This window comes from Malus domestica, chromosome 17, assembly GCF_042453785.1.
Source record: "Malus domestica chromosome 17, GDT2T_hap1".
Classification (NCBI taxonomy): Eukaryota; Viridiplantae; Streptophyta; class Magnoliopsida; order Rosales; family Rosaceae; genus Malus; species Malus domestica.
Window position 1 is genome coordinate 7,606,602 of NC_091677.1, and position 25,147 is coordinate 7,631,748.

Below are 25,147 nucleotides of genomic sequence, written 5' to 3' on the forward strand. Positions count from 1 at the left end.
AGCTATCTTGGATTTTGCAATGGCATATGATCTCTTCTTAGCCAACACCTTCTTTAAGAAGAGAGAAGAACATGTGATCACCTACAAGAGTGGGTCGTCAAAAACACAAATAGATTTTCTTCTAATGAGGAAAGGGGATCGTATAACTTGTAAGGATTGCAAAGTTATACCAGGAGAGAGCGTGGCTAATCAACATCGCTTGTTGGTGATGGATGTACATATCAAAAGAGTAAGACAAAAGAACAAGACTTGGAAGTGCCCAAGGACTAGATGGTGGAATCTAAAAGAAGAAAAACAAGCCATTTTCAAAGAGAAGGTAATCACCCAATGTGTGTGGGATAGAGAGGGGGAAGCTAGCCAAATGTGGGATTCCATGGCTAGTTGTATCCGAAAAGTAGCAAAAGAGGTATTAGGAGAGTCCAAGGGCTTTGCCCCACACCAAAAGGAATCTTGGTGGTGGAATGAGGAGGTACAAACAAAGGTGAAGGCTAAGAAGGAATGTTGTAAAGCCTTATACAAGGAGAGGACTGATGAAAATGGTGAAAGGTATAGAAAAGCGAAGCAAGAGGCGAAGAAAACTGTCAGAGAAGCTAAGTTAGCGGCTTACGACGATATGTATAAACGACTAGATACCAAAGAAGGAGAGTTGGATATCTATAAACTATCTAGAGCAAGGGAAAAGAAGACAAGGGACCTAAACCAAGTGAGGTGCATTAAGGATGAGGATGGAAAGGTTCTTGCTACAGAGAACGCGGTTAAAGACAGATGGAGAGGTTATTTTCATAATCTTTTCAATGAAGGACATGAAATGAGTGCTTCTTTAGGGGAGTTGAGTAACTCAGAAGAGTGTAGAAACTACTCTTTTTATCGTCGAATCCGGAAGGAAGAAGTGGTTGTAGCTTTGAAGAAGATGAAGCATAAAAAAGCAATAGGCCCAGACGATATACCAATCGAAGTGTGGAAACTTTTGGGAGAGACAGGTATAACATGGCTCACTGACCTTTTCAATAGGATTTTGAAAACGAAGAAGATGCCAAATGAGTGGCGAATGAGCACTTTGGTGCCTATCTACAAGAATAAGGGCAACGTACAAAATTGCATGAACTATAGGGGTATTAAGCTAATGAGTCATACAATGAAGCTCTGGGAGAGAGTCATTGAGCATAGATTGAGGCAAGAGACACGGGTTTCGGACAACCAATTCGGGTTCATGCCAGGGCGCAACCATGGAGGCAATCTATCTCTTACGAAGATTGATGGAAAGATATAGAGATGGGAAAAAGGATTTACACATGGTCTTTATAGATTTGGAAAAAGCGTATGATAGGGTCCCAAGAGACATTCTTTGGAGGATTTTAGAGAAGAAAGGAGTACGAGTAGCATATATCCAAGCTATAAAGGATATGTATGAAGGAGCAAAGACTGCCGTAAGAACTCATGAAGGACAAACCGAAAGCTTTCCCATAACTGTAGGATTACATCAAGGCTCATCCTTAAGTCCTTACCTTTTTGCGTTGGTAATGGATGAGTTAACACGACATATTCAAGATGATATTCCTTGGTGTATGCTTTTCGCAGACGATATAGTGTTGATAGATGAAACTCAGGAAGGGGTAAATGCAAAGCTTAACCTTTGGAGAGAAGTGTTGGAATCTAAAGGTCTTCGCCTAAGCCGATCAAAGACAGAATATATGGAGTGCAAGTTCAGTGCAAATGGAGGCCAAAACGAGTTAGGGGTGAGGATCGGAGATCAAGAAATACCAAAGAGCGACCGTTTTCGTTACCTAGGATCTATCTTGCAAAAGAACGGAGAATTAGATGGAGATCTCAACCATAGAATACAAGCTGGATGGATGAAGTGGAAGAGTGCATCCGGCGTGTTGTGTGACCGCCGTATGCCACTGAAGCTCAAGGGAAAATTTTATAGGACGGCAATAAGGCCGGCGATGCTGTATGGCACAGAATGTTGGGCGGTGAAACATCAACACGTACACAAAATGGGTGTAGCGGAGATGAGGATGCTTCGTTGGATGTGTGGGCACACGAGAAAGGATAAGATTAGGAATGAGGATATCCGGGGTAAAGTAGGAGTAGCCGAAATTGAAGGAAAGATGAGAGAAAATCGGTTACGGTGGTTTGGACATGTGCAAAGAAGGCCTACTGACGTTCCGATTAGAAGATGCGACTATGGGACAGAGGTTCAGGGCCGAAGGGGTAGAGGAAGACCTAGGAAAACTTTGGAAGAGACTCTAAGAAAAGACTTAGAGTACTTAGATCTAACGAAGGACATGACACAGGATCGAGCACAATGGCGTTCTAAGATTCATATAGCCGATCCCACTCAGTGACTTGGATTTTCCAAGTCTCCAACTGAGAAGTTTTCCTCACTCGGGAAATTAAGGGAACACTACCCCAACCTACATGCTCCACTCAGAAAGCTTCAACATACAAGCTTTAACAAAAGAAAATTCAAAGAACTTAGCGAAGAAGGCTTTGGTGTATTTAACACAATACGTTGAAATGAAGGAAAGCTTATTTATTGATATCCCCGATAAGCTACAAATATGTACATATACATGAGTCAAAATAAGCACACAAGAGGGAGCCTTCACAAAGGTTGCTTAGGAGAAGTCTCAGCAGTCGGTAGAGCCCCAGAAAGAGAAGGCACCGGAGGGGGATCATTTGGAGCCTCAGTACTGGACAGAACCCTAGAAGGAGGAGGCATCAGAGGTTGATCATTTGGAGCTTCATTACGCGGTACAGCCCCAGAAGACGAAGGCAATAAATGCCTTTGGAACAAACCCACAAATCTCTGATGATCAAGTAAAACCTGACCATCAGTTTCCTTCATCTGGTCAAGCTTCCTCTTCATGTTTGTAGCATAGTCATGTGCGAGCCGGTGCAACTGTTTATTCTCATGCTTGAGCCCTCTAATCTCCTGTTTGAGACTCATCACTTCAGCCGCCAATGATTCAACTTGGCGGGTTCGAGCAAATAGGCGTTGGGCCATATTAGACACAGAACCTGCACACTGAACACTGAGAGCCAGCGAATCCTTAACAGCTAACTCATCAGACCGTTTGGAAAGTAGTCTGTTATCTTTGGGAGTGAGAAGGTTCCTGGCCACCACCGCAGCGGTCATATCATTCTTCATCACGGAATCCCCAACGGTAAGAGGACCAGTAGGGGAGACAAAGGATGGGCGCCATATGTTGTCTGGAGAAGGCGGGGCTGCCTCTTCAACAAGGTTCAAGTCAAAACGACGGTCGGAGGGGCTAGACATTTTCAAAGGTGTTGAAGAGAGAAGAGGTCGGACAAATCAAGATCTTAGAAGTGCAAGAATGAAGCTTCTACTGGTGGAGATTCAAGTGTGCTTTGGAACTTAATGCCAGCCCCTATAAAAATCTGCACTCGACGAAGCTTCAGAAATCGAAGAGGCGCCTGCTCAGAAATCGAAGAGGCGTTTGCTTTCTCAAAAGCTGGGCTGCTTAGAGATCACGAGGGTTGATCTCAGAAATCGAAGAGGCGTTTGCTTTCTCAAAAGTTGGGCTGCTCAAAGACCACGAAGGCCGATCTCAAAAATCGAAGAGGCGCTCGCTTTCTCAAAAGCTGGGCTCCCCAGAGACCACGAGGGCCGATCTCAGAAATCGAAGAGGCACCTACTTTTCCAGCCTTTTCCAGCCTTGTCAGCACCTGTCACATGCACACTCAGTTTTGCGGAAATTATGGGCATTCTGTCAAAGACTTCTGGGGAAGTAGAAAACACATGAATCTTACTGTTCAATCACCCACTTCCCACACGCAACAATAGCTCATGGGTACCACAGATAACTTTGCCAAAGTTCTCTGCCAAAGTTGAGCACGTGAAGCTTGCAGCTCCCACTACATCGCTCTGACCAAGAAGGGTAAAAGAATAGCAAAGAAACAGAACTAACAAAGTTTAGACCCATACATTTTGAAGGTCTAGCTACCATATTATTACCCACAAGGGTAAAGGAACAGTACCACTGCTGGATAATTGGAAAGTCCCTGTGTGTCAACCTCTGTGCTTCGTGGCAAGGTAGACTAGCAAACATGCCCAACCTTTACTCACATTCGAGAAAACACTCCCAATAAGATTGCTTGCTCCAAAATCGAAGAGGCACCGTCCTCCGAATCTCGAGAGCCAGACTCCCAACATGACTACTTTCTTAAAAATCGAGGTGAGGGTAAAGGAACAGTACCATTGCTGGATAATTGGAAAGTCTCTTTGTGTCAACCTCTGTGCTTCGTGGCAAGGTAGACTAGCAAACATGCCCAACCTTTACTCACATTCGAGAAAACACTCCCAACAAGATTGCTTGCTCCAAAATCGAAGAGGCACCGCCCTCCGAATCTCGAGAGCCAGACTCCCAACATGATTACTTTCTCAAAAATCGAAGAGACACTGCTCCCCGAATCTCGAGAGCCAGACCCCCAGAATGATTGCTTTCTCAAAAATCGATGAGGCATCGTTCTCCGAATCAATCGAAGAGGCGCTCGCTTTCTCAAAAGCTGGGCTGCTCAGAGACCACGAGGGCCGATCTCAGAAATCGAAGAGGCACCTACTTTTCTAGCCTTGTCAGCACCTGTCACACGCACACTCAGCTTTGCAGAAATTATGGGCATTCTGTCGAAGACTTCTGGTGAAGTAGAAAGCACATGAATCTTACTGTTCAATCACCCACTTCCCACACGCAACAATAGCTCATGGGTACCACAAATAACTTTGCCAAAGTTCTCTGCCAAAGTTGAGCACGTGAAGCTTGCAGCTCCCACTACATCGCTCTGACCAAGAAAGGTAAAAGAATAGCAAAGAAACAGCACTAACAAAAGTTTAGACACATAAATTTTGAAGGTCTAGCTACCATATTATTACCCACAACTGTAAAGGAACAGTACCACTGCTGGATAATTGGAAAGTCCCTGTGTGTCAACCTCTGTGCTTCGTGGCAAGGTAGACTAGCAAACATGCCCAACCTTTACTCACATTCGAGAAAACACTCCCAATAAGATTGCTTGCTCCAAAATCGAAGAGGCACCGTCCTCCGAATCTCGAGAGCCAGACTCCCAACATGACTACTTTCTCAAAATCGAAGAGAGGGTAAAGGAACAGTACCATTGCTGGATAATTGGAAAGTCCCTGTGTGTCGACTTTTGTGCTTCGTGGCAAGGTAGACTAGCAAACATGCCCAACCTTTACTCACATTCGAGACAACACTCCCAACAAGATTGCTTGCTCCAAAATCGAAGAGGCACCGCCCTCCGAATCTCGAGAGCCAGACTCCCAACATGATTACTTCCTCAAAAATCGAAGAGACACTGCTCTCCGAATCTCGAGAGTCATACCCCCAGCATGATTGCTTTCTCAAAAATCGAAGAGGCATCGTTCTCCGAATCTCGAGAGCCAGATACCACAGACCACTTTTTCAAAGTGCTCTGACAGAGTTAAAACATGTGAAACTGGCAGCTCCCACTACCGTGCTATGACCAAGCAGGGTAAAGGAATAGCATTACTACTTGTTGTTAGGGAGACTCCTATATATGTCGACCTCTATCCCCAACGGACAGGCAGACCTGCAAAAATGCTCAACCCTTCATCATATCTGAGAGGGCACTCCCAACGAAGCCTTTCGAAATATTCAGCTTTCTTTCCCCCCGATAATACCTCTGCAAACAAGCTATACTAGAGCAAGAATATCTCATATCATCAGGGTTAAAAGCAAGAGTATCCCATATCATGCTTTTTCCCTGTCTTTTCTTTTGGCCTTGTTTTTACCTGCAAGACAAGGAGAAAGAGAGCAATCAGTCAGCACTTGGAATCAAGCTTCCAGCCAGGAACTGACTGCCTGGAACCCCTTACCTGATTACTTACCTGGCATTGCTCTCGAGTACTCATCTTCAACATCTTATGTTTCCAGGGAAGATTCCGCATCTGCTTGAGGAACAGATAGGGCAAGTGCGAAGGATACAAGGAAGCATGTGGAGACAAGCGTAACAGCACACGTGCCGATACATTCATTACTCTGTCAAAAGCAAAAGTATCCCATATCAGCAGGGTGGAACGTACTCTAGATTTGATGGACTTGTTTTGACCCTCAAATTCTTCAGTCGGCCTTATACTCTGGAGGAAACCAGAAAACCCTCCAGCTCAGTTCAAGAATAAGCCTGTGGAAAGTTACTTCTTCAAAAGCAAAAGTATCTCATATCATCTCTTCTCATTTTTCTTCTCTTTATCCTTCATGCTGCTGCAAGATGGGGAGAAGGTGAACAATCAGTCGGAGCTCTGATTGCTTACCTTGTCTGTCACCTCTTTCAGCAGACCCCCTAGCTCGGCGACTTGGGGGACTCCTACTACATGGTTTGTATCGCGCTTGACCAAGCCTGAAACTACAAGTAAGCTTCAAGTGAAATTGATACATTACCTTGTGCATCTCCACCAGTTAAAGATACCACCCCTGGATGGAGGAAGAGTACTTCCAGAGAAGATGCCACATCTACCTATGAGACAGATAAGGCAAGTCAAGACGACACCACACTCCGATACTTAGAAGTTTCGTGATTACGAGATCATTCTCCCACAATATTTCCTAATTTCATTTGTACTAAATCATTCACTTGTACTCACTAAATGAGAGCTTGAACCTATGTACTTGTGTAAACCCTTCACAATTAATGAGAACTCTTCTATTCCGTGGACGTAGCCAATCTGGGTGAACCACGTACATCTTGTGTTTGCTTTCCTATCTCTATCCATTTATATACTTATCTACACTAATGACCGGAGCAATCTAGCGAAGATCACAAAAAGCGATCGTTTTCGCTACCTAGGATCTATCTTGCAAGAGAACGGAGAATTAGATGGAGATCTCAACCATAGAATACGAGCTGGATGGAAAGAGTGCATCCGGCGTGTTGTGTGACCGTCGTAGGCCACTGAAGCTCAAGGGAAAATTTTATAGGACGGCAATAAGGCTAGTGATGTTGTATGGCACAGAATGTTGGGTGGTGAAGCATCAACACGTACACAAAATGGGTGTAGCGGAGATGAGGATGCTTCGTGGGATGTGTGGGCACACGAGAAAGGATAAGATTGGGAATGAGGATATCCGAGGTAAAGTAGGAGTAGCCGAAATTGTAGGAAATATGAGAGAAAATCGGCTCCGGTGATTTTGAACATGTGCAAAGAAGGCCGACTGACGCTCCGGTTCGAAGATGTGACTACGGGACAGAGGTCCAGGGCCGAAGAGGTAGAGGAAGACCTAGGACAACTTTGGAAGAGACTCTAAGAAAAGACTTAGAGTACTTGGATCTAACGGAGGACATGACACAAAACCGAGCGCAATGGCGTTCTAGGATTCATATAGCCGACCCCACTTAGTGGGAAAAGGCTTTGTTGTTGTTGTTGTTGTTGTATTTGATTGGTGGAAGTTCTACATCTATATTTGAGGTTTTCAAATTCAGAATTGGGAGAGTCATTCATAAAATGTTCGACAGTGAAATTACCTCCATGGATTATGCTCACACTGGACAGCTCATTTTCCGCGGTGATGCGACGGTATTTTTCAGTCATTCGCCATTCAATCAATTCAAACCGAGGAACAGGCAACATCAAGAAGAGGATCTGCCATGTCAGGATCACTGTCGTCTAATTAATACAAAAAATTCTGCAAAACCACAATTGAACACACCGATCTCTAAATAATTGAGGAACCAATCAAAGCAGCTGAATACACATGGAAAAATAAGTGTTTTGTTATGAACTAATCGTGATTGCCTTAGTCACAGTGAGATTTTAGTTAATAGTAGTGAGGACTAAACTGTAAGGTAGTTAAAAGACATAATTGTAAGGGGTTAAAAGTATGGGGTTCGATTGTAATGGGCCAATACTTAGTAGAAGGTTTCAGTAATTGTCAGTCATTGTCCAGGTGGCACTTTTGTATTGGGTTATTGCAGGCATGTGGGATATACACTCCCGAAATTATTGTAATGGCAACTTTTGGAAAAATCAGTTTATATTTCTCTTTTGGTTCCCTCTCTATCCTATCACTCTCTCTCACTTTCATAGCTACCGGTTCTGGTTGATTCTCCGGCGCCGGTTGGGTTCATAACATGTTTCAGTTTGCATTTGTATTCTATAAACTTTACATTAACAAAATACATTTAGGGATTAATACTACAATGACATTGCTGAAACATCACTTACAAAATCTTTTAGAACAAATAAACAGAGTGTAAAGAGAGCTCGTACCCGAAGTGTGCGACGGCGATGAGAAGGCGAGGTGTGCAACGGAGATCAAATATACCTGCCATCAACCAATACCAAATGCAAGCAAAACCCATAAGAAAAACCCATCAACTAAAACCCAGCGCAAGGTAAACTATCAACCAAAACCAATAATTTATCAATTGCAGTAATTAGGTCAAACCCACATTAACATTTCACCCAGAAAAGTAAAAAAAGATAAGTTACCATGCACTGGGCGGCCTCCTGGGCATTTCATGTTCAAACTCCGGGCACTTCATTGGTTGGTGGAAATACCAACGGAGATGAGAAGGCAGGGTGAACAACAGAGATCGCAAAGCAGGGATTGAAGAGTTCACAAAGCAGAGATTGAAGAGATAACGAAACAGAGATCGAAGAAATCGTCAAACGCGTTGCAGAGTGAGAGTTAAGACAAGAAGATACTCACAACCCAAAACGGATGACATCACCAACACGTAAATCCACATAAACCTTTTTGTTCACCTGATTATTAGGCAAGAGCAAACCATTAGGAACAATCAAGAGCCTTTGTATAGAGTATAACAAAACACCAACCATCCACACTGCAAAGTTAATTATTAATTTGTAAACAACTCTTAAGATTTCTCAGGTCAATGCGTGTTTTCATTCTTTGTTCAATGCTTTTCCTCCATCATTATGTTCAAATCGGAGATGCAAATACTTTAATATTCTTTGCAAATTAAACTAATAATTTTTCAATGCGAATCATGATCCAGTTCTATTTTTTAATATTTGCTGATTATGGATGGATATGAGCATTTGACCGGGGAGTAGTTGTGAAACAGTAATTTTATACATTTGGGTCATTAATGCATTTATTTTAAAGAAGTATTATTCGTAGAAATAATTTCCATTTATTTCAAAGAAGCTTCTGAGATGCAAGTCAAGTCAAGTCAAGGACACGCTCAATTCAGCTCATATCATAGCAACTGCTGCGTTTTAAACTTAGTGTTGGAATTCCTGTTATGCAGTGATGTATTTAGAAATGTGTATAAGAAGAAGAGGTTTTAGAGAGAAAATGAAAAGACAGATAGTGTTCTCAAAATATCTCCGTGAGAGCCAAAGAATGCTCTCCTGCATATATTCCTTCTTTCCTCAACATTTACATGACTACTAGGGAGAGAGAAGCTACGTGAGCCTATGAGCTCATCATACCATTCATTACAAGACCCTATGAGATCTTGACACATGTTTACATCCAAGCCTAGCACAATATCATCTAATCTCAGCCCTTGATCACAAACTGATTTATTTACACATGCTAAAGTAAGGAAAATACAGTTTAGACCTTAATCAACTAACACTCCCTTCTAAGGTCTTAACTGAGATTACCCCAAGCTTATCCCTCAGAGCATAGAACCTGTCTTTAGCAAGTGCTTTGGTGAAAATGTCAGCTAGTTGCTCCTCACTTTTGCAGTATTGCAGGTCAATTGTTCCTTCCTGAATTGCATCTCTGATGAAATGAAACTTCCTCTTGATATGTTTAGACCTCTGATGGAATACCGGATTCTTTGACATTGCAATTGCTGATGTGTTATCACACATCAAAGGAGTTGGTTCGATCAATTCTTCACCAAAATCATGCAGCACAAATCTCAGCCATGTAGCTTGAGTGGTGGCTTCTGAAGCACTCATATACTCGGCTTCAGCAGTTGAGAGTGCAACACTCTGTTGCTTTACAGAAGCCCAAGAAAATGCACCACTGCCAAAGCTGAAAGCATACCCTGATGTGGACTTCATGTCATCTTCATCTCCACTCCAATCACTGTCACAAAATCCTATGAGTAGAGCTGCATTTCCCTTTTCATACTTAATTCCATAGTCAACAGTTCCCTGCACATATCTGAGGATCCTCCTTGCAGTGCCAAGATGTTTGATGGAAGGACAGTGCATGTACCTGGCAAGTACACATGCTGAGTACAAGATATCAGGCCTTGTTGCAGTTAAGTATAGAAGGCTGCCAACAATTTTCCTATACAATTCTTCATCTGCAGCTTCACTCCCATCACCTTTCCTTAGCTTATCCGTGGGAGGTAAAGGTATTGAGACAGACTTGCAGCTCTTTAAACCAAATCTGTCCAGTAAACTCAGTGCATACTTTTTTTGGTGAATAAAGATACTCCCTTCTTGTTGGATTACTCCAATTCCAAGAAAATGATGCAACAAGCCTAAGTCGGACATCTCATACTTGTTCATCATATCACATTTGAACTCTTCAATCATTTCTAAACAGCTTCCAGTATAAACTATGTCATCCACATATATAGAGACAATCAGAGTTCCCTGTCCATCCACATGTTTCACATATAAGGTGGCCTCACTTGGACTTTTTTTAAATCCACTTTGCAGCAAATGAGTATCAATATTGCTGTACCAAGCTCTGGGAGCTTGCTTTAGACCGTACAGGGCCTTTCTTAACTTATATACTTTGTGTTCTTCTCCCTTGACAATATATCCATCTGGCTGATCTGTATACACTTCCTCTTCAAGGATCCCATTCAGGAAAGCAGACTTTACATCTAACTGGTACAGTTTCCACCCTTTCTGTGCTGCCAAAGCAATGAGTGTTCTTATAGTGTCCAATCTAGCCACAGGTGCAAATGTCTCATTAAAATCAATTCCGGGCTTTTGAGTGTACCCTTTGGCAACTAATCTTGCCTTGTGTTTTTGTACAGTGCCATCCAAATTCAATTTGGTTTTGAAGATCCATTTTACTCCAACAATTGGTTTGTCACTTGGTCTATCAACCAATCTCCAAGTGTCATTCTTCTCAATCATAGTAATCTCCTCATCCATTGCTTTCTTCCAAGCTTCATCTTGAGAAGCTTCAAAGTAATTCTCAGGTTCAATGACACTGAGTCTACACTGAGCAAACACTTCATTCAGATCTCTCCACTTCTTTGGTGTGTTGTCATAAGTTTCTGTGAGTGGAATTTCACTCTCCATATTCACAGTGTTAGGAGCATCATTGTATACACTGGAAACATACTCACTTCTTGTATTTGGGCAAGATAAACCAGAGGAACTAATATTAGTTTCTTCACACACACCATTTTCTATCTCAGTTATGCTTATACCCTCATTAGCTTCTGAGAAAGGTACTGAGAAATGCACAGTTTCCATATTCTCCCAATTAAGAGCAGCATCTTCATCAAAAATAACACTCCTTGAGACAATGATCTTGTTGTGTTTCAGATCATACACCCTGTAACCCTTTTCTCTTGTCCCATATCCAACAAATACACCTTTCTGTCCAGTTTCATCCAGTTTCTGTCTTAACTGGGTTGGCACATGAGTGTAGCAAACAGAACCAAAAATTCTCAAGTGTTTTACCCCTGGTTTTCTACCACAGAATTCTTCAAAAGGAGTCTTGTTCTCTAGTGCTTTGGTAGGACACCTGTTAAGCAAGTAGACAGCAGTGTGAACTGCTTCACCCCAGAACTTGAGTGGTAATTTTTTTTTCATAGAGCATGGTTCTTGCCATCTCAACTATGGTACGATTCTTCCTCTCAGCAATACCATTTTGCTGGGGAGAATAAGCAACAGTGAGTTGCTTTTCAATACCAACATCTTCACAAAATTTTTCAAATTCTAGAGATGTGTACTCTCCTCCTCTGTCACTTCTGATTTTTTTCAGTTTGTAACCAGTTTGTAATTCAGTCATGGCCTTGAACATTTTAAAAATTCTGAATACCTCAGATTTGCACTTCAGAAAATAGACCCAACACATTCTGGACTTGTCATCTATGAAGGTGAGAAAATACCTGCTACCTCCAAGTGTCTCACTCATGGGTCCACACACATCTGTGTGTACAAGTTCTAAGGGCAACTTTGCTCTCCATTTCTGTTCTTTGCTAAAAGCCTCTCTGTGAGCCTTTCCAGTAGCGCACCCTTCACACACCTGATTGTACTCCTTTAGATATGGCAGACCATACACCATACTCATTTCTTGTAGCATTCTCAGGCTGTCATAGTTTAGGTGCCCAAATCTTCTGTGCCATTTCCATGTGTTACCTTCAGTGGTAGCAATATTTGCTACAATATGATCCACATGATTAAACATTAGTGGAAAGCATCTATTTCCCTTCATTTTCACAGTGGCTATATGATCTTGCAGTTCACGATCTCCAAATATGCAGGCCATGAAATTACCAAACAACAACCAATAGCCATGTTCAACCATTTGTCCTACACTGAGAAGATTTTCATCCAAACCAGGTACAATCATTACTTCTGGTATGAACCGAGTGCCTCTTTTGGTCTCCACAATCAGTGTGCCTTTGCCAACTGAGTCAACCAATTCCCCTGTGCCCATTTTCACCTTACACCTTATACTTCTGTCAATATTGATCAGCAATGATTCAGTACTGGTCATGTGGTTACTGCAACCACTGTCCAGATACCAAACTCCTCTATTTTCTTGCACAGAGGCCTTATGACAGGCATAAAACATCATTGCATTATCTTGAACATGATTCAAATAATTTGCAGTATGATTTTTCTTTGGCTGGTGACAATCTCTCACTACATGTCCAAATCTGTTGCAGTTATGACACTTAGGTTTTCCTTTGAACCAACACTCTCCATGATGAGCCTTATCACAGATCTTGCACTTTTGTTTAACACCCTCAGTGATCTCACCCTGTCTCTCAGGCTGTCGAGTGTTGTTTTCCCACTTCCTAGACATAGACTTCCAATTCTTCTTTCCCTTACTGTGATTTCCCTGTGTGAGCGGCCTATTCTGTGCTTTAGGTACAAGACCCATAGTGGAGAAAGCATGCTCTGTGCTTGTAATTTCATCAACATGTCTACTCAATCTAAGCTCATAACTCTTAAGAGATCCTACCACTTCTTGCACAGTCACAGTATTCAAATCAGAAGTTCTTTCAATCACAACACAGATTGGATCATATTTACTGGACAAACTAATCAAAACCTTTTGAACTTCTCTTTGATGAGTGAGGTTCTCACCATAAGATTTCATTTGATTAATTAATTCAAATAGTCTAGTAAGATAGACAGATAGAGATTCATTCTCCTTCATTCTCATATACTCAAATTCACGACGTAAACTTTGAAGTTTAACGGATCTTGCCTGTTCATCGCCGCGAAACTCCTCCTGGAGTAGATCCCAGGCACCCTTTGAGGTCTCTTGATTCACGATTCGAGGGAAGATCTCCTTCGAGACAGCACTCTGAATAATGCCCAGTGCCTTAGCATCTTTCATGAGCTGATCTTCCATGTGTGCGTCCAACTCGTCATCATCTCCTTCATCATCATCCGATGAGGATGAATCTTCCTCGTCTTTCTCCTTCTTTGTTTTCTTATTTTCTCCTTTCTTCTTCGATTCTGGAATAACAATCCCTTTGTCAACCAATTTCCATATCCCATACGATTTGAAAATGGTGACCATTCTCACTTTCCAGAACTCGAACTCCGTTCCATCAAAAACGGGAGCTCGTAAATCACCGCTTCCAGATCCAGCCATTTAGCTTGAATCTTAATGAAATGGAGAGATTTCACGTTGGATTCTCTCACACACTTTCACAGAATTCAACGCCCAGTCCGAAATCGAACCTAGGCTCTGGATACCATGTTGGAATTCCTGTTATGCAGTGATGTATTTAGAAATGTGTATAAGAAGAAGAGGTTTTAGAGAGAAAATGAAAAGACAGATAGTGTTCTCAAAATATCTCCGTGAGAGCCAAAGAATGCTCTCCTGCATATATTCCTTCTTTCCTCAACATTTACATGACTACTAGGGAGAGAGAAGCTACGTGAGCCTATGAGCTCATCATACCATTCATTACAAGACCCTATGAGATCTTGACACATGTTTACATCCAAGCCTAGCACAATATCATCTAATCTCAGCCCTTGATCACAAACTGATTTATTTACACATGCTAAAGTAAGGAAAATACAGTTTAGACCTTAATCAACTAACACTTAGTTCCGGGAAGTTGGCTACCATGAAAAAGCTCAACTGTTTTTAGAATGTATGTGGGAGGTGACACAATGAGGCTTGTTTTGTTCTTCACATTAGATTGGATTGAATTACTCATAAGATTCAAGGTATACACCTTGGACTGGATTGGATTCATCATATATGTTGAAGAAAAAGTTAAGTGGTAATGAATCCAACATTTATAAATCGTCATCGTAGTAAATCATAAGCCATAAATCATAAATCATAATTTATAAATTTGGTAAAGCCTATACTAAGACCGGATCATAAAAATATCATATCCCAAACTCGGAGACATGATACACCATTTAATTTTATTTAACCTTATGGCTGCATCTAACATTCGAGTTAGATTGCCTACGTATCCTCCAAGGAGATCGAACCAATTATATATCACCATTTTGTTAAACTCAAAATAGAAATCTTGTGTTTGCAATGACTTTCAAAATTTCTCATTCAATTCTCATTTTCATTTCTTAGGTCGATTATGCCGTAATAGACATTTGCTTCAACAATAATATATCCAAACCAAAATCAAGTCTACTCTTCTCTTAAGAAAACCCACTTTCTTCAAAAACTTGAACCCAGACAAAATCTAATTAGAATTTCCTCATTTTTCTATACAACTCCTACATGCAAACAACCTTAACTTTTGATAAACAATTCGTAATTTCTTATAAAGCTTCACCACCAAATCTTCCCAACATCAAACATATAGCCATCAGTTTCTGCCCCAATAGCATAATCATACCAGGCAATTGTGTTCCTACTTGTTATGTCCAACCAACTCCATTCATGCATAAAGTACAATAAAGCAACTTAATTTCTATTTAATCATCCTTATTGCTAAAACCCAATTGCAAGTATAAAATCCATACAAACTTCACCTATCAGTTTGTAGAAAATTAAACCAGAAAAGAAAGGTAACGAAGCAAAATTAATCCACACCTGAACCGAAGCACCACCTTCCTCCGAAACAACAACAGGAGCAATCCAAGTAATGTGAGAATGGTGCCAATTCATACTCAGATTGCAGGTGACTCCAGAAGCAATAACGGCAATTCCGTCGTCTCCCAGCTCGAAACGCTACGGACCCACACAGATTCCATATATAGTGACGTTGAAGCATTTCCTAGAACGGGAGTCTCTTGGATTTCCAAGTTTTGGGGAGCTGGAGTGGAATTATTGAGGAAACGGCCTGAGTTACGGGCAATTCGGTCGTCAACCCTCTCTCTATTTGCAACCCATCAACCCCTCTGTGAACCATGCCTCTGACGACATCGACAGCCGGAGGCGGCATGGCCTCTCGAACTCAAACCTTCCGCAATGGCCCACTCATTAAAGTAATGGCATGGTCGTAAATAGAGAGAAACTAAAGAAGCCTGTGGGATTACCACAAGCAACACTGCCAGAAAAGGTAGACAAAGAGAAGGAGGTGGCCGGTGTGGCCACCGAGCAGGTGTGAACACCGAAACTCTACGCACATTCCCAATTAAAGACCGCAACAGTTCGCAGTCAATAGAGATTGCAGATCGAAACGGAAATGGGATCGGTGGAAGCTAGATGAAGGACATGTAGATGGATGGGTGGATGAATAGATCTAGGACAAGAAGATCAATGATAGTTGGAGTGGAAAGGCTGAAGAAAAAATGAAGGGCTGGCACTGACCTTAATCGAAATCTTATCTCTCTCACTCACGGAGAGATCAAGACAAAGAAACCTAAACCAACCAAACCAAATCATATCAAATCCCTAATTAAATCAAATCATATCAAATCTCTAATTAAATTAAATCTCTAAAATATTTTCCAAACAGTTTTTTCTTATTAGAGAGAAGAACTCTGATTAGAGAGAAGCTCTCCTGATCCTCGTTTTGCTTCCTTTGTATTTTTGGCATTTCAAATATTCTGTTTTTATTAATTAATTTTTAATTGGGTGAGCATTATGAAGGAATAAAATAGTTAATCCGTTTTTTCTTATTAGGCGAGGACTTCAAGGAATTTGCTGGGTTGCTTCGTGATCGGCTACGAAATGCTGCTGCTGTCCGATGGGAACGGCGATTTCACGAGGGCGATCGGCGACTTCACGGCGAGGCTGTTGTAGGGTTTCGAAGGAAATCTGGGATTGGGTTTTTTTGGGGTTGGACCGGTGGAGTCGAAGAAGAGGGAGGGGGAAGGGTGGGTGCAGAGGAGGGAAAAAGAGAGTGGGGGGGTGTTCGGAAGGGGTGAGCGAGGAAGACCAAACGTTTTTTTTATTTTTTAAGTTTATTATTTTATTATTTAATTTTTAATGTTCATGTTGCATATAGTTATTGTTCATGTATATGTCACACCATTAATTAACGGTAAATTTATCAGCAATTTTAACAGATGTATGAAAATGTTCTAAAATTATAACTTTATGTATTACTCTAGAATGAAAAACATTTCATGTATCAAATGTTGAAAATCAATAAATTTTAGGATAGTAAACTGAGATTAATCTTTAATTTTATTCGGACTAAACAATATAATATCAAAAAGCACAACATGTAGTTTACAATCATTATCAATTTCATCACATCAAAAAAAAAAAAAAGAAAAAAAAAAGAAAGAGACTGAAAATTAACCAAAGATTATCATTTTCTAGCTATTCACAACTGAACATTGCTTCCTGATCTCGCCAGCCGATCCAGTCTTAACGTTAGCCCGACCCATTTTCTCCATAGACTTTCCAAACTCATAGAAGAAGTTCTGCAGTGGACCTTTGAGCAGCTGGTTGATATAATTATAAGCTTTTGGGCTGGTTTTCAAAGCAGCATCGGATTGGAAGAGCCCTCGCCTTTTGAGCAAATGCGTGTAGTAGCTTAGGTCAAAAGTCCTGAAGCTTCCAGGGTCCATCTCAACAAATGTGGTGTTATCAGTTGGAGTTTTGCACTTGGCCTTGAGTTTCGCTGCGTATTCGGTTTTCAAATCGGGGTCCTGGTCACCCACTCCGGTGAAATTGTAAAGGCGGTTTGAAAATGACGAGCAATGAGAGATCCCAATTGTGTGAGCACCTGAGAAGAAAAACAAGCATATTATTAACCCATACGGTGTGATTAGATATGGTAGCATTACTGGCACTATTTGATTATTTCGTTGCCAAATGTATTACATAGGTTTTTATCTATTTTATTTGTGCATGTTAAAAGTTATTGTATATTGTTTTTGTAGTATACGTTGTTTGATTGTAAATTAACATTTCAATTAAGTTAATTATCGTTTATAATTTGTAATTTTGATTCATAATCAATATAGGTCTGATAAGAGAACATTACCACATACGTATACATTGTGAGTCATATGTAATAGGTAAGATAATTATTTGGTAAGAAGATTCGTTTCCTTTATTTGCATATTTACTATTATGTTTAAGAATTAGCTTTACCAGATAGCAAGACCAAGTCCTTCCAATCAAGACCCACGTTGGCAAAAAGGCTTTGGAGATTGCTGAAGTTGGAAGTTGGGGGTGGAAGGTTGGCTATGGCTTCTGCACTCCTTGCGATCATCCCATCTCTTCTACCTGTTGGAACCTTCCAAGTTGGACCTCCCTACACACCATGCCCATAAAACAAATAAATAAAGGAAGTTGAAATCCAATAAATAATTGGGACGTTTGATTATTTTGGTTTTTAAACTTTGATGGTTGATCTTACTGTTGCAACAATAGAATCTCTTGCTACCAAAGCAACAACATCTGCGCATGAAACTATTCCAGGGCATTGAGCTTCAAGTTGGCTCTTTATTCTGTCGATGAAGTCAAACCCTCTGAGGCTTAGATTTGGGGGAGCATCTTTTTCAGCTTGGTTACTTGAAGTCGAGTTCAGAAGAACAGATGCATCACAACCCTATTAAGCAAAAATAATTCATTAGTTCCAAATTACAATTCTAACCCTAATGATACACTTGTAGTTGCAGAGAATGTTGGTCTGTAAAGAGAAGAAGATGGATACATACCCTGACAAAGCAATCATGGAAGTGCAACCTTAAGAGAGCAGCTGCAAGTGAGGGTGCGTTGTGGATGTGCTCCCCGACGTAGTCTTTCACAATCTTCTCTGCATTCGGGCAGTTCTTGGCATAGAAACCCAGTTGCAACTGAGCCTCACTGAGGCCTATGATCACCAGAAGACATGAAACCAGAATCCCAGAAAATCGAGTCGACCCCATTTTTTGTTGCAACTGAGCTTCAACTTGTATTAATTTGGAGGAAAGAAACTTGATTTGAAAGTATTTGCAATTACAAAACTGTGGTTTGAAATTTATAGGCCTCCCCCAAGGCCCCAACTTCAACTATGTGGACCTCTGCAAGATAAGAAAATGCATGGTGACGAAGATAGTCCACCATCCAACTAACATGTGCTTGGAAGCGATGCTATATCATTAATTTCTTTAAGGGTGACTTTGGATGCGGGCTCTATTTATCAACGTTTTTTGATTGAAACTTTGTTGGTTTTTTATTAAAATCCCTGAAATTAATGCAATAATGCATTTCTATGTAGGTTATTATAATTTTTAAATTAAATTTTGATATTTGTAGTTATTTATATTAATGAGATTTTAAATAAAATTCATAATTTGTAGAAAATATTAAAAGAAATTATACTTAAATAAAACCTATGATTTGTCATTACTTATATTAACGACATTTTACATATAAAAAATTGGTATTTTTTACAAAAAAAAAAGGTGATACGTTTTATATAATGGGTACATTTCGTATAAAAAAACAATGGGTAAATTTTACACAAAAGAGGTGGTACTTCCAAAAAACATTCGGTACATTTTACATATAACAAAAGTGGTACATTGGTAAAGACAAATGGGAACATTATTAATAAATTATGGGTACAAATAAAAGGTCAAAAAAATATGAGTACAAATAAAAGTTTGAAAAATATGGACACAAAAAGAAATTAATATATGGGTACAAACTAAAACTGAATAGAAAATTGGCACAATTTAAAAAAAAAAAGTGTTGTAAATTAAAATGGGTACAAACTAAAAATAAAAATATATGATACAAAATTTAACCACAAATATAAATATATCAAATGTAACGTTTCTAAACACTAAATGAATAATTTGAAATAAAATTTAATTATCTTGACATGTAAAATATTTGATTATTGAAATAATTAATGATGTTTATTAAAACCAAGGGACCTTGATTAAAAATTGAAAATGAATAAGGTTTCAATCAATAGAGTTGAAAAAAAAAAGGATGAGAACCTAATTTTCATTTTGATGGTGGTCCCTAATCAACCTAATTGTTAGACTGAAACCTTGTTAGTTTAAATATTTTGATTGAGGTCCTTAACATCATTTAAGATATTTAACTCATGCATTTATGCATTTAACATCCCATAAATCATGAAATTTAAACAAATTTAAATAATATTTTTTAAATATAATAAATACTTAAAAATAAATATTAGAGTAATATTGTTCTTCACAAAATTATAGTAAGAAATAATGTACCCACATAATTACTAACATATTTTAAACAATAACTACTAATACATTTTAAAACATAAAATAAATACATATAATTAGCATGGGTACATTTAGCAAAATTTAAAATGGGTACAAATAAATTAAAAATATGGGTACAAATACAAATTAAACTTTAAAAAATATGGGCACAAAAATAAATTAATATATGGGTACAAATTAAAACAGAAAAGAAAATTGGTACAAATTGAAAAGGGGTTGCAAATTAAAAATGGGTACAAACTAAAAATAAAAATATATAAAAAAAATTTATCCATAAATATAAATATACCAAATGTAACATTTCTATCACTAAATGAATATATTCAGAAATAAAAAATATTTTATTATTGAAATAATTAATGGCGTTTATTAATACCCAATAACTTTGATCAAAAATTGAAAAGGAATAAGGCTTTAATCAATGGAGTAGCAAAAAGAGGGATGTGAATCTATTTACTATTAGAGATTTATACTCTAAGCTCATAAATTTTTACTTTTCTCAACCTCATATTATATATGAAATGCAAATTGGTAACATCATTTAACAATGTGACCGTCATATTCAAATAAATGTGAGACTGGATTAGTTAACGTACGCACCAATTTTAATAGTCAATGGTGGCGGCTTTACATGTATAAACATGTAACGTGGATTTGGTGGATACTGATCTTAAGTTTGCATATAAATTAAACATGTAACATGTTACTACTTACAAGTTCATATTTTTGCGGTATTTTTCGTTGCAGTCCTCGCAACTTTCTCATTCTTGAACATTATATATGATCATGCTCTACAATGAGTAGCCCGTTATGGCAAGGCTGTGCCCTGTTATTTTCTAAAGTGCAAAGTTGACTTGGTACTTAAGATGTCTTACATTTAAGAAACTAAGCGTGGATAACGGCTTAGATGAGAAGTTTTTAGTTCGCCATCCTGATATTCGATACGCACAATTGGTATAGTATGCCACTGTCTCACAGTAGTTTGGAAATTACCATTGCTGCAAAATATGTAAGTTGTTGTGAGGGATGTTTGCAGCAAATGTACGTTGTTCTTAAGGTTTAGGATTTGCGAAGTTCTTCGCTAAATTCTTTGGCTGAATATATAGCATATAGTCAGTTACCATACTAATTTGATCCAATAAGTTATCAGATGTTCCTAATTGTTGTGAACGTAAGGCTTCATTTAGAAACATAAATGAATGATTTGTGTAATTGAACTAAATGGTGACTCAAAAGAATCATTATTGAAAACATGATTGAGTTCAGAAAATATATGCAATGAAAGAAAATTCAAAGAAAAAAAGTGGGGCTTATTGTTCTATGATTAAGGAAACACAGTCATCTCAGTACTAGGAACGTGATGCGAGCACGGAGGCAGGTGGACTATTTTAGCCAATAAGGCCTTGCCTTGCAGCTGAAGAAGAGAGAGTTTTTCTACTGACTTGTCACAAGGGGATCGTAATCATATTCTTCGCCATCTTGAATAAGTCTTCCTTTGACGCGTTTTCTAGTATCAGCTCTGGCCTTCCTAGAGGCATATCTTATTTGTTTACCAAACCAAAATAATGAGTCAATAATATATTATATATTCTATCCTATTCTTAGTATAATTTGGTAATTATTTTGGTAGAATTTTGATACTCTGCTTTATATTGTCAATGTAGGACATTCTCTGGAGCAAAATGTGATTAAACAGACGAATTTTGAATTGATTCAAATTGTAGGACGTTCGTGTGTCTCTTGGCGTGTTCGTAAAATTTGAGATTTTTCTATCAAGCGATTATTTTCTGACGATTAAATAAATGAGCAGTGCGCGCTACTGGAAAGTGACATTTCTAGGCTTAAACGACATTTTTATAGCCCAAGATGATCTAGATGGGTTCATGGCCTTCTGGAGAAGTGTTCAGAATAGTCCAAGCTTTAAATCCAGCTATTTTGGGCCAGTTTTGGAGCTAATATGGGTCCAAAACATGGCTGTGCAGAATTTTGGACGAATTTACCAACTCAATTTATGATTATATTTCCTATTTTATTACAATTTGTTTGGTTTCCTAGTTTGATTCTAAGACCTTTTACTAGGAGGATTTAATTAGAGTAGTATAAATAAGCTATTGTGGCTTTCTTGTTCTTTACGCAAGATTGGAAAGAAGAATTTGGCTAAAGCTTAGAGATTTTCAGACTTTATTCTACAATGTGTTTTCATTCTTTTTCTAGTTTAATACAAGATGTATTCATCAATTTACCCCCTGAACTTGTGACCATTGACTAATTTCCCCTCTCAATTCTCATAATTAGTCAATTTCCCCCCTCAACTTTAATTTTGGCCAATTTCCCCCTCAACTCTCATAATTAGTCAATTTGCACTCTACTGTTAATGTTTTTAATTTTCCATTTGTTCTTCTGTTAAGTAGGTATTCTTTGAAGGGCAAAAAAGTCAATTTGCACCTTATTGTCATTTTTTTCAATTTGCACCCTATTGTCATTTTCCGTTAAGTAGGTTCCCTACTTGGTAGGAAATCCAAGTAGCATCAGTTTGCACTACCATTCATGCCTGGCCTCACAGTATCTGATCCACGAGAGGATCGAAAAGCCAGTCTTGTGAATAAATCCGGTCAAGTCAGAAAGCAACCGGATATACAACGAAAGGAAAGGAATTCTGGTTCAGTCATTTTTATCAAACTCTTAGCTCATAGAATCATTCCTTGAACTTCAAAGCATAGAAATAATTATTTCTTGCAGTCAATCATAAAAAATTTGTTAATATGGTAACTAGCGGCTCCTAATAGTTACATGTTTTTAACCTACCAATAAAAAGGCTAGCTGCACCAAGTAATGTGTAGAAATGGATTGCTAATAGCAGCAATTTGATTGTCACAGAGACAAGGAAAATTACTATATATCCTGTGCCAGCAGAATCATTACATTCCATTTCTAATATATCATTAATTGATGTAAAATTGACTATTATTATTTGGTATCAATCACAATTGTTGAATCAATCAACTATCGACAACATGTTAATATTTTGTTCATATATTAATGACATAGAAATAAGATAATTACGACGTATTGAAAATTCGACTACGTCAGAAATTGTGGTTTGAAAAACGACAATTTTGACCAATTCCTGTAATTAGTCATTATCTATATATTAATGACATAGAATAAAAGAAAGATACTTTCATGGGAAAATATGATCCTGATTTATTACTAATGCAAGTCTGATCCTGATTTATTGCCACTACAGCTGATCCAAGGAGAACTGTTATTCCCACTCTAGTGTCTTATCTCCTCACCCATCTTTATAATTAAAAATTTAATACAATTTTGCCCATTTATAAAATGACGGATAAGAACCGTAATATATAATAATAATAATAATTTCACAACCACATCTATACCACTAGGAGCATGTAAAGAAATTTTTGCTTCCCGCTCAATTGAAAGATTTTGGTGTTTATTCATGATGTGAAATTTTGGTTGTTCGGATGGTTCCAAGTTTATACTTTTCCAGTTTTGTTGGCTTCCAATAATGCTTGAAGACTCAAGTCCATCTGCTTGTCGCTTTTCAGTAAACATGGCTTCCTCCAGACTTAGTCATACTTTTCCGCAAACCAGATGTTTCCTTATCCAAATCAACAGTTCTCTTGTTCTTCTCTTCAATCTCTAGCTCTGTCATATGTTTGGCCTTCTTCAAATCTTCAGTAAACTTTTCAATTGTAACCAGATTTTCTACAACTTCTGAGAAGTTCTGAGAAGAACAATATAAATGCACTTGTCAAGTCTTTGCTCTAATGACGATGCCATTACTTGGAAAATTTTTATGTTATCATATTTCTCATTTATAACATTGAAAAACTCGTCTTTCTCTAGTCCAATAGCTTCCTCTATTAAGGGTAATACTGTCAATACACTATCAAGGGATAATACTTAGAGGTTAAGGAAAGTTGTTATTTGTTATGAGTTAGTTAGTCTAACACAGGTGTATATATACATTCAGATTGTAATCTTATTTGATTGAGTAAAATAAAAATATATTTCTCAATATGGTATCACTCGCCCTCGTCTGACGACCTCTCTCTTCGATCCCAAATCTTCCCGCTTCTCTGCTACTCCGATCTTGATCTCCGATCTTGTTGATCTTCTCCGCTTAATCCTCTTCTCTGCATCTCTGATCATGGCTCCTGCCGTCTCTTCCTCTACGGCATCGGATTCTCCAATTCTTCCACCGTCGGAAGCTTCAAACCCTAATTCCTCGAATTCTACCTCAATTACCATACAGAACATTGGATCTATGGTTCCGATTAAGCTTACCACTACCAATTACCTGACATGGAGTGCTCTTTTTGCTCCAATTTTTCGTCGATACAATCTCACCGGTTTGATTAATGGTTCTTCGCCGGCGCCGCCTCAATTTCTCACCGACTCCTCCGGAAATCGCAGTCTTAATCCGGCGTATGTTGCTTGGTTTGAGAATGATCAGAATATTCTCATCTGGCTCAATTCGACTCTCTCGGAATCCCTAATTCTTTATACTGTTGGAGTTTCCTCGGCTCGAGAACTATGGGCCAAATTGGAGTCTCGCCTTGCTGCTGCCTCGCATTCTCACATCCATGAACTTAGATCTCGCCTTCGCAGTCTCACCAAAGGAGATCTCACAGCCGCTCAATATCTTCAACGCACTGAGGAGATTGTTGATGCTCTTGCTAGTGTTGGTGCTCCAGTTGAAGATTCAGAGCTGATTTCTGTCATTCTCCATGGCTTACCTCCTGAATTTGACTCGTTTGTGGATGCCATTCAGTTTCGTCTTGGTTCAACTACCATGGATGAACTCCATGGTTTGTTTCTTAGCAAAGAGATCCAATTAACCAATCGCAAGCAAAGTCCACCGGTGTCTTCCTTTCAGGCCTACAACACCTCCACTGGTCTTCTTCCTCTGCCTGTTCCTTCTATTTCTCACGGCTATGTTGCTCAGCAGTCGTTCTCTCCTCACAATCAAAACCGTGGACTGGATCGCAACTTTACTCGAGGCAACCACAATTCTCGTGGCAATTTCAGGCAGAACAACAATCCGCGATTCTCCACTTTCAATCGAGGCAACAATCAGCGTTCCAATCGAGTCCCTCGGTCCAATTTTTCATCCAACAGGAAACTTTCTTGTCAAATATGTCGTCAATTTGACCATGAGGCTTGTGACTGTCCTCATCGCATGGACCCTCACTATAATGGCAAGTCATCCCAAACTGCGTTGGTTGCCAACACCTCCAACTCCTCCTCTCCGTGGATTGTCGACTTTGGAGCCACTTCTCATATGACCAACAACTATGCCACTCTCCAGAATCCTGAAGTCTACACAGGGCC

The 25,147-nt window shown here is 39.1% G+C and overlaps 1 protein-coding gene across 1 annotated transcript; it reads right to left on the reverse strand.

The window, feature by feature from the left end:
* Positions 1–16,745: 16,745 nt before the first annotated feature.
* On the reverse strand, positions 16,746–18,629 carry LOC103404791 (peroxidase 3-like). Its single transcript, XM_070817488.1, has 4 exons — positions 18,251–18,629; positions 17,950–18,141; positions 17,682–17,844; positions 16,746–17,310 (listed from the first exon to the last, which is right to left on the reverse strand). Exons 1-4 carry the CDS (start codon positions 18,458–18,460, stop codon positions 16,898–16,900), a joined length of 978 nt encoding a protein of 325 aa, XP_070673589.1. The 5' UTR covers positions 18,461–18,629; the 3' UTR covers positions 16,746–16,897.
* Positions 18,630–25,147: the final 6,518 nt, after the last annotated feature.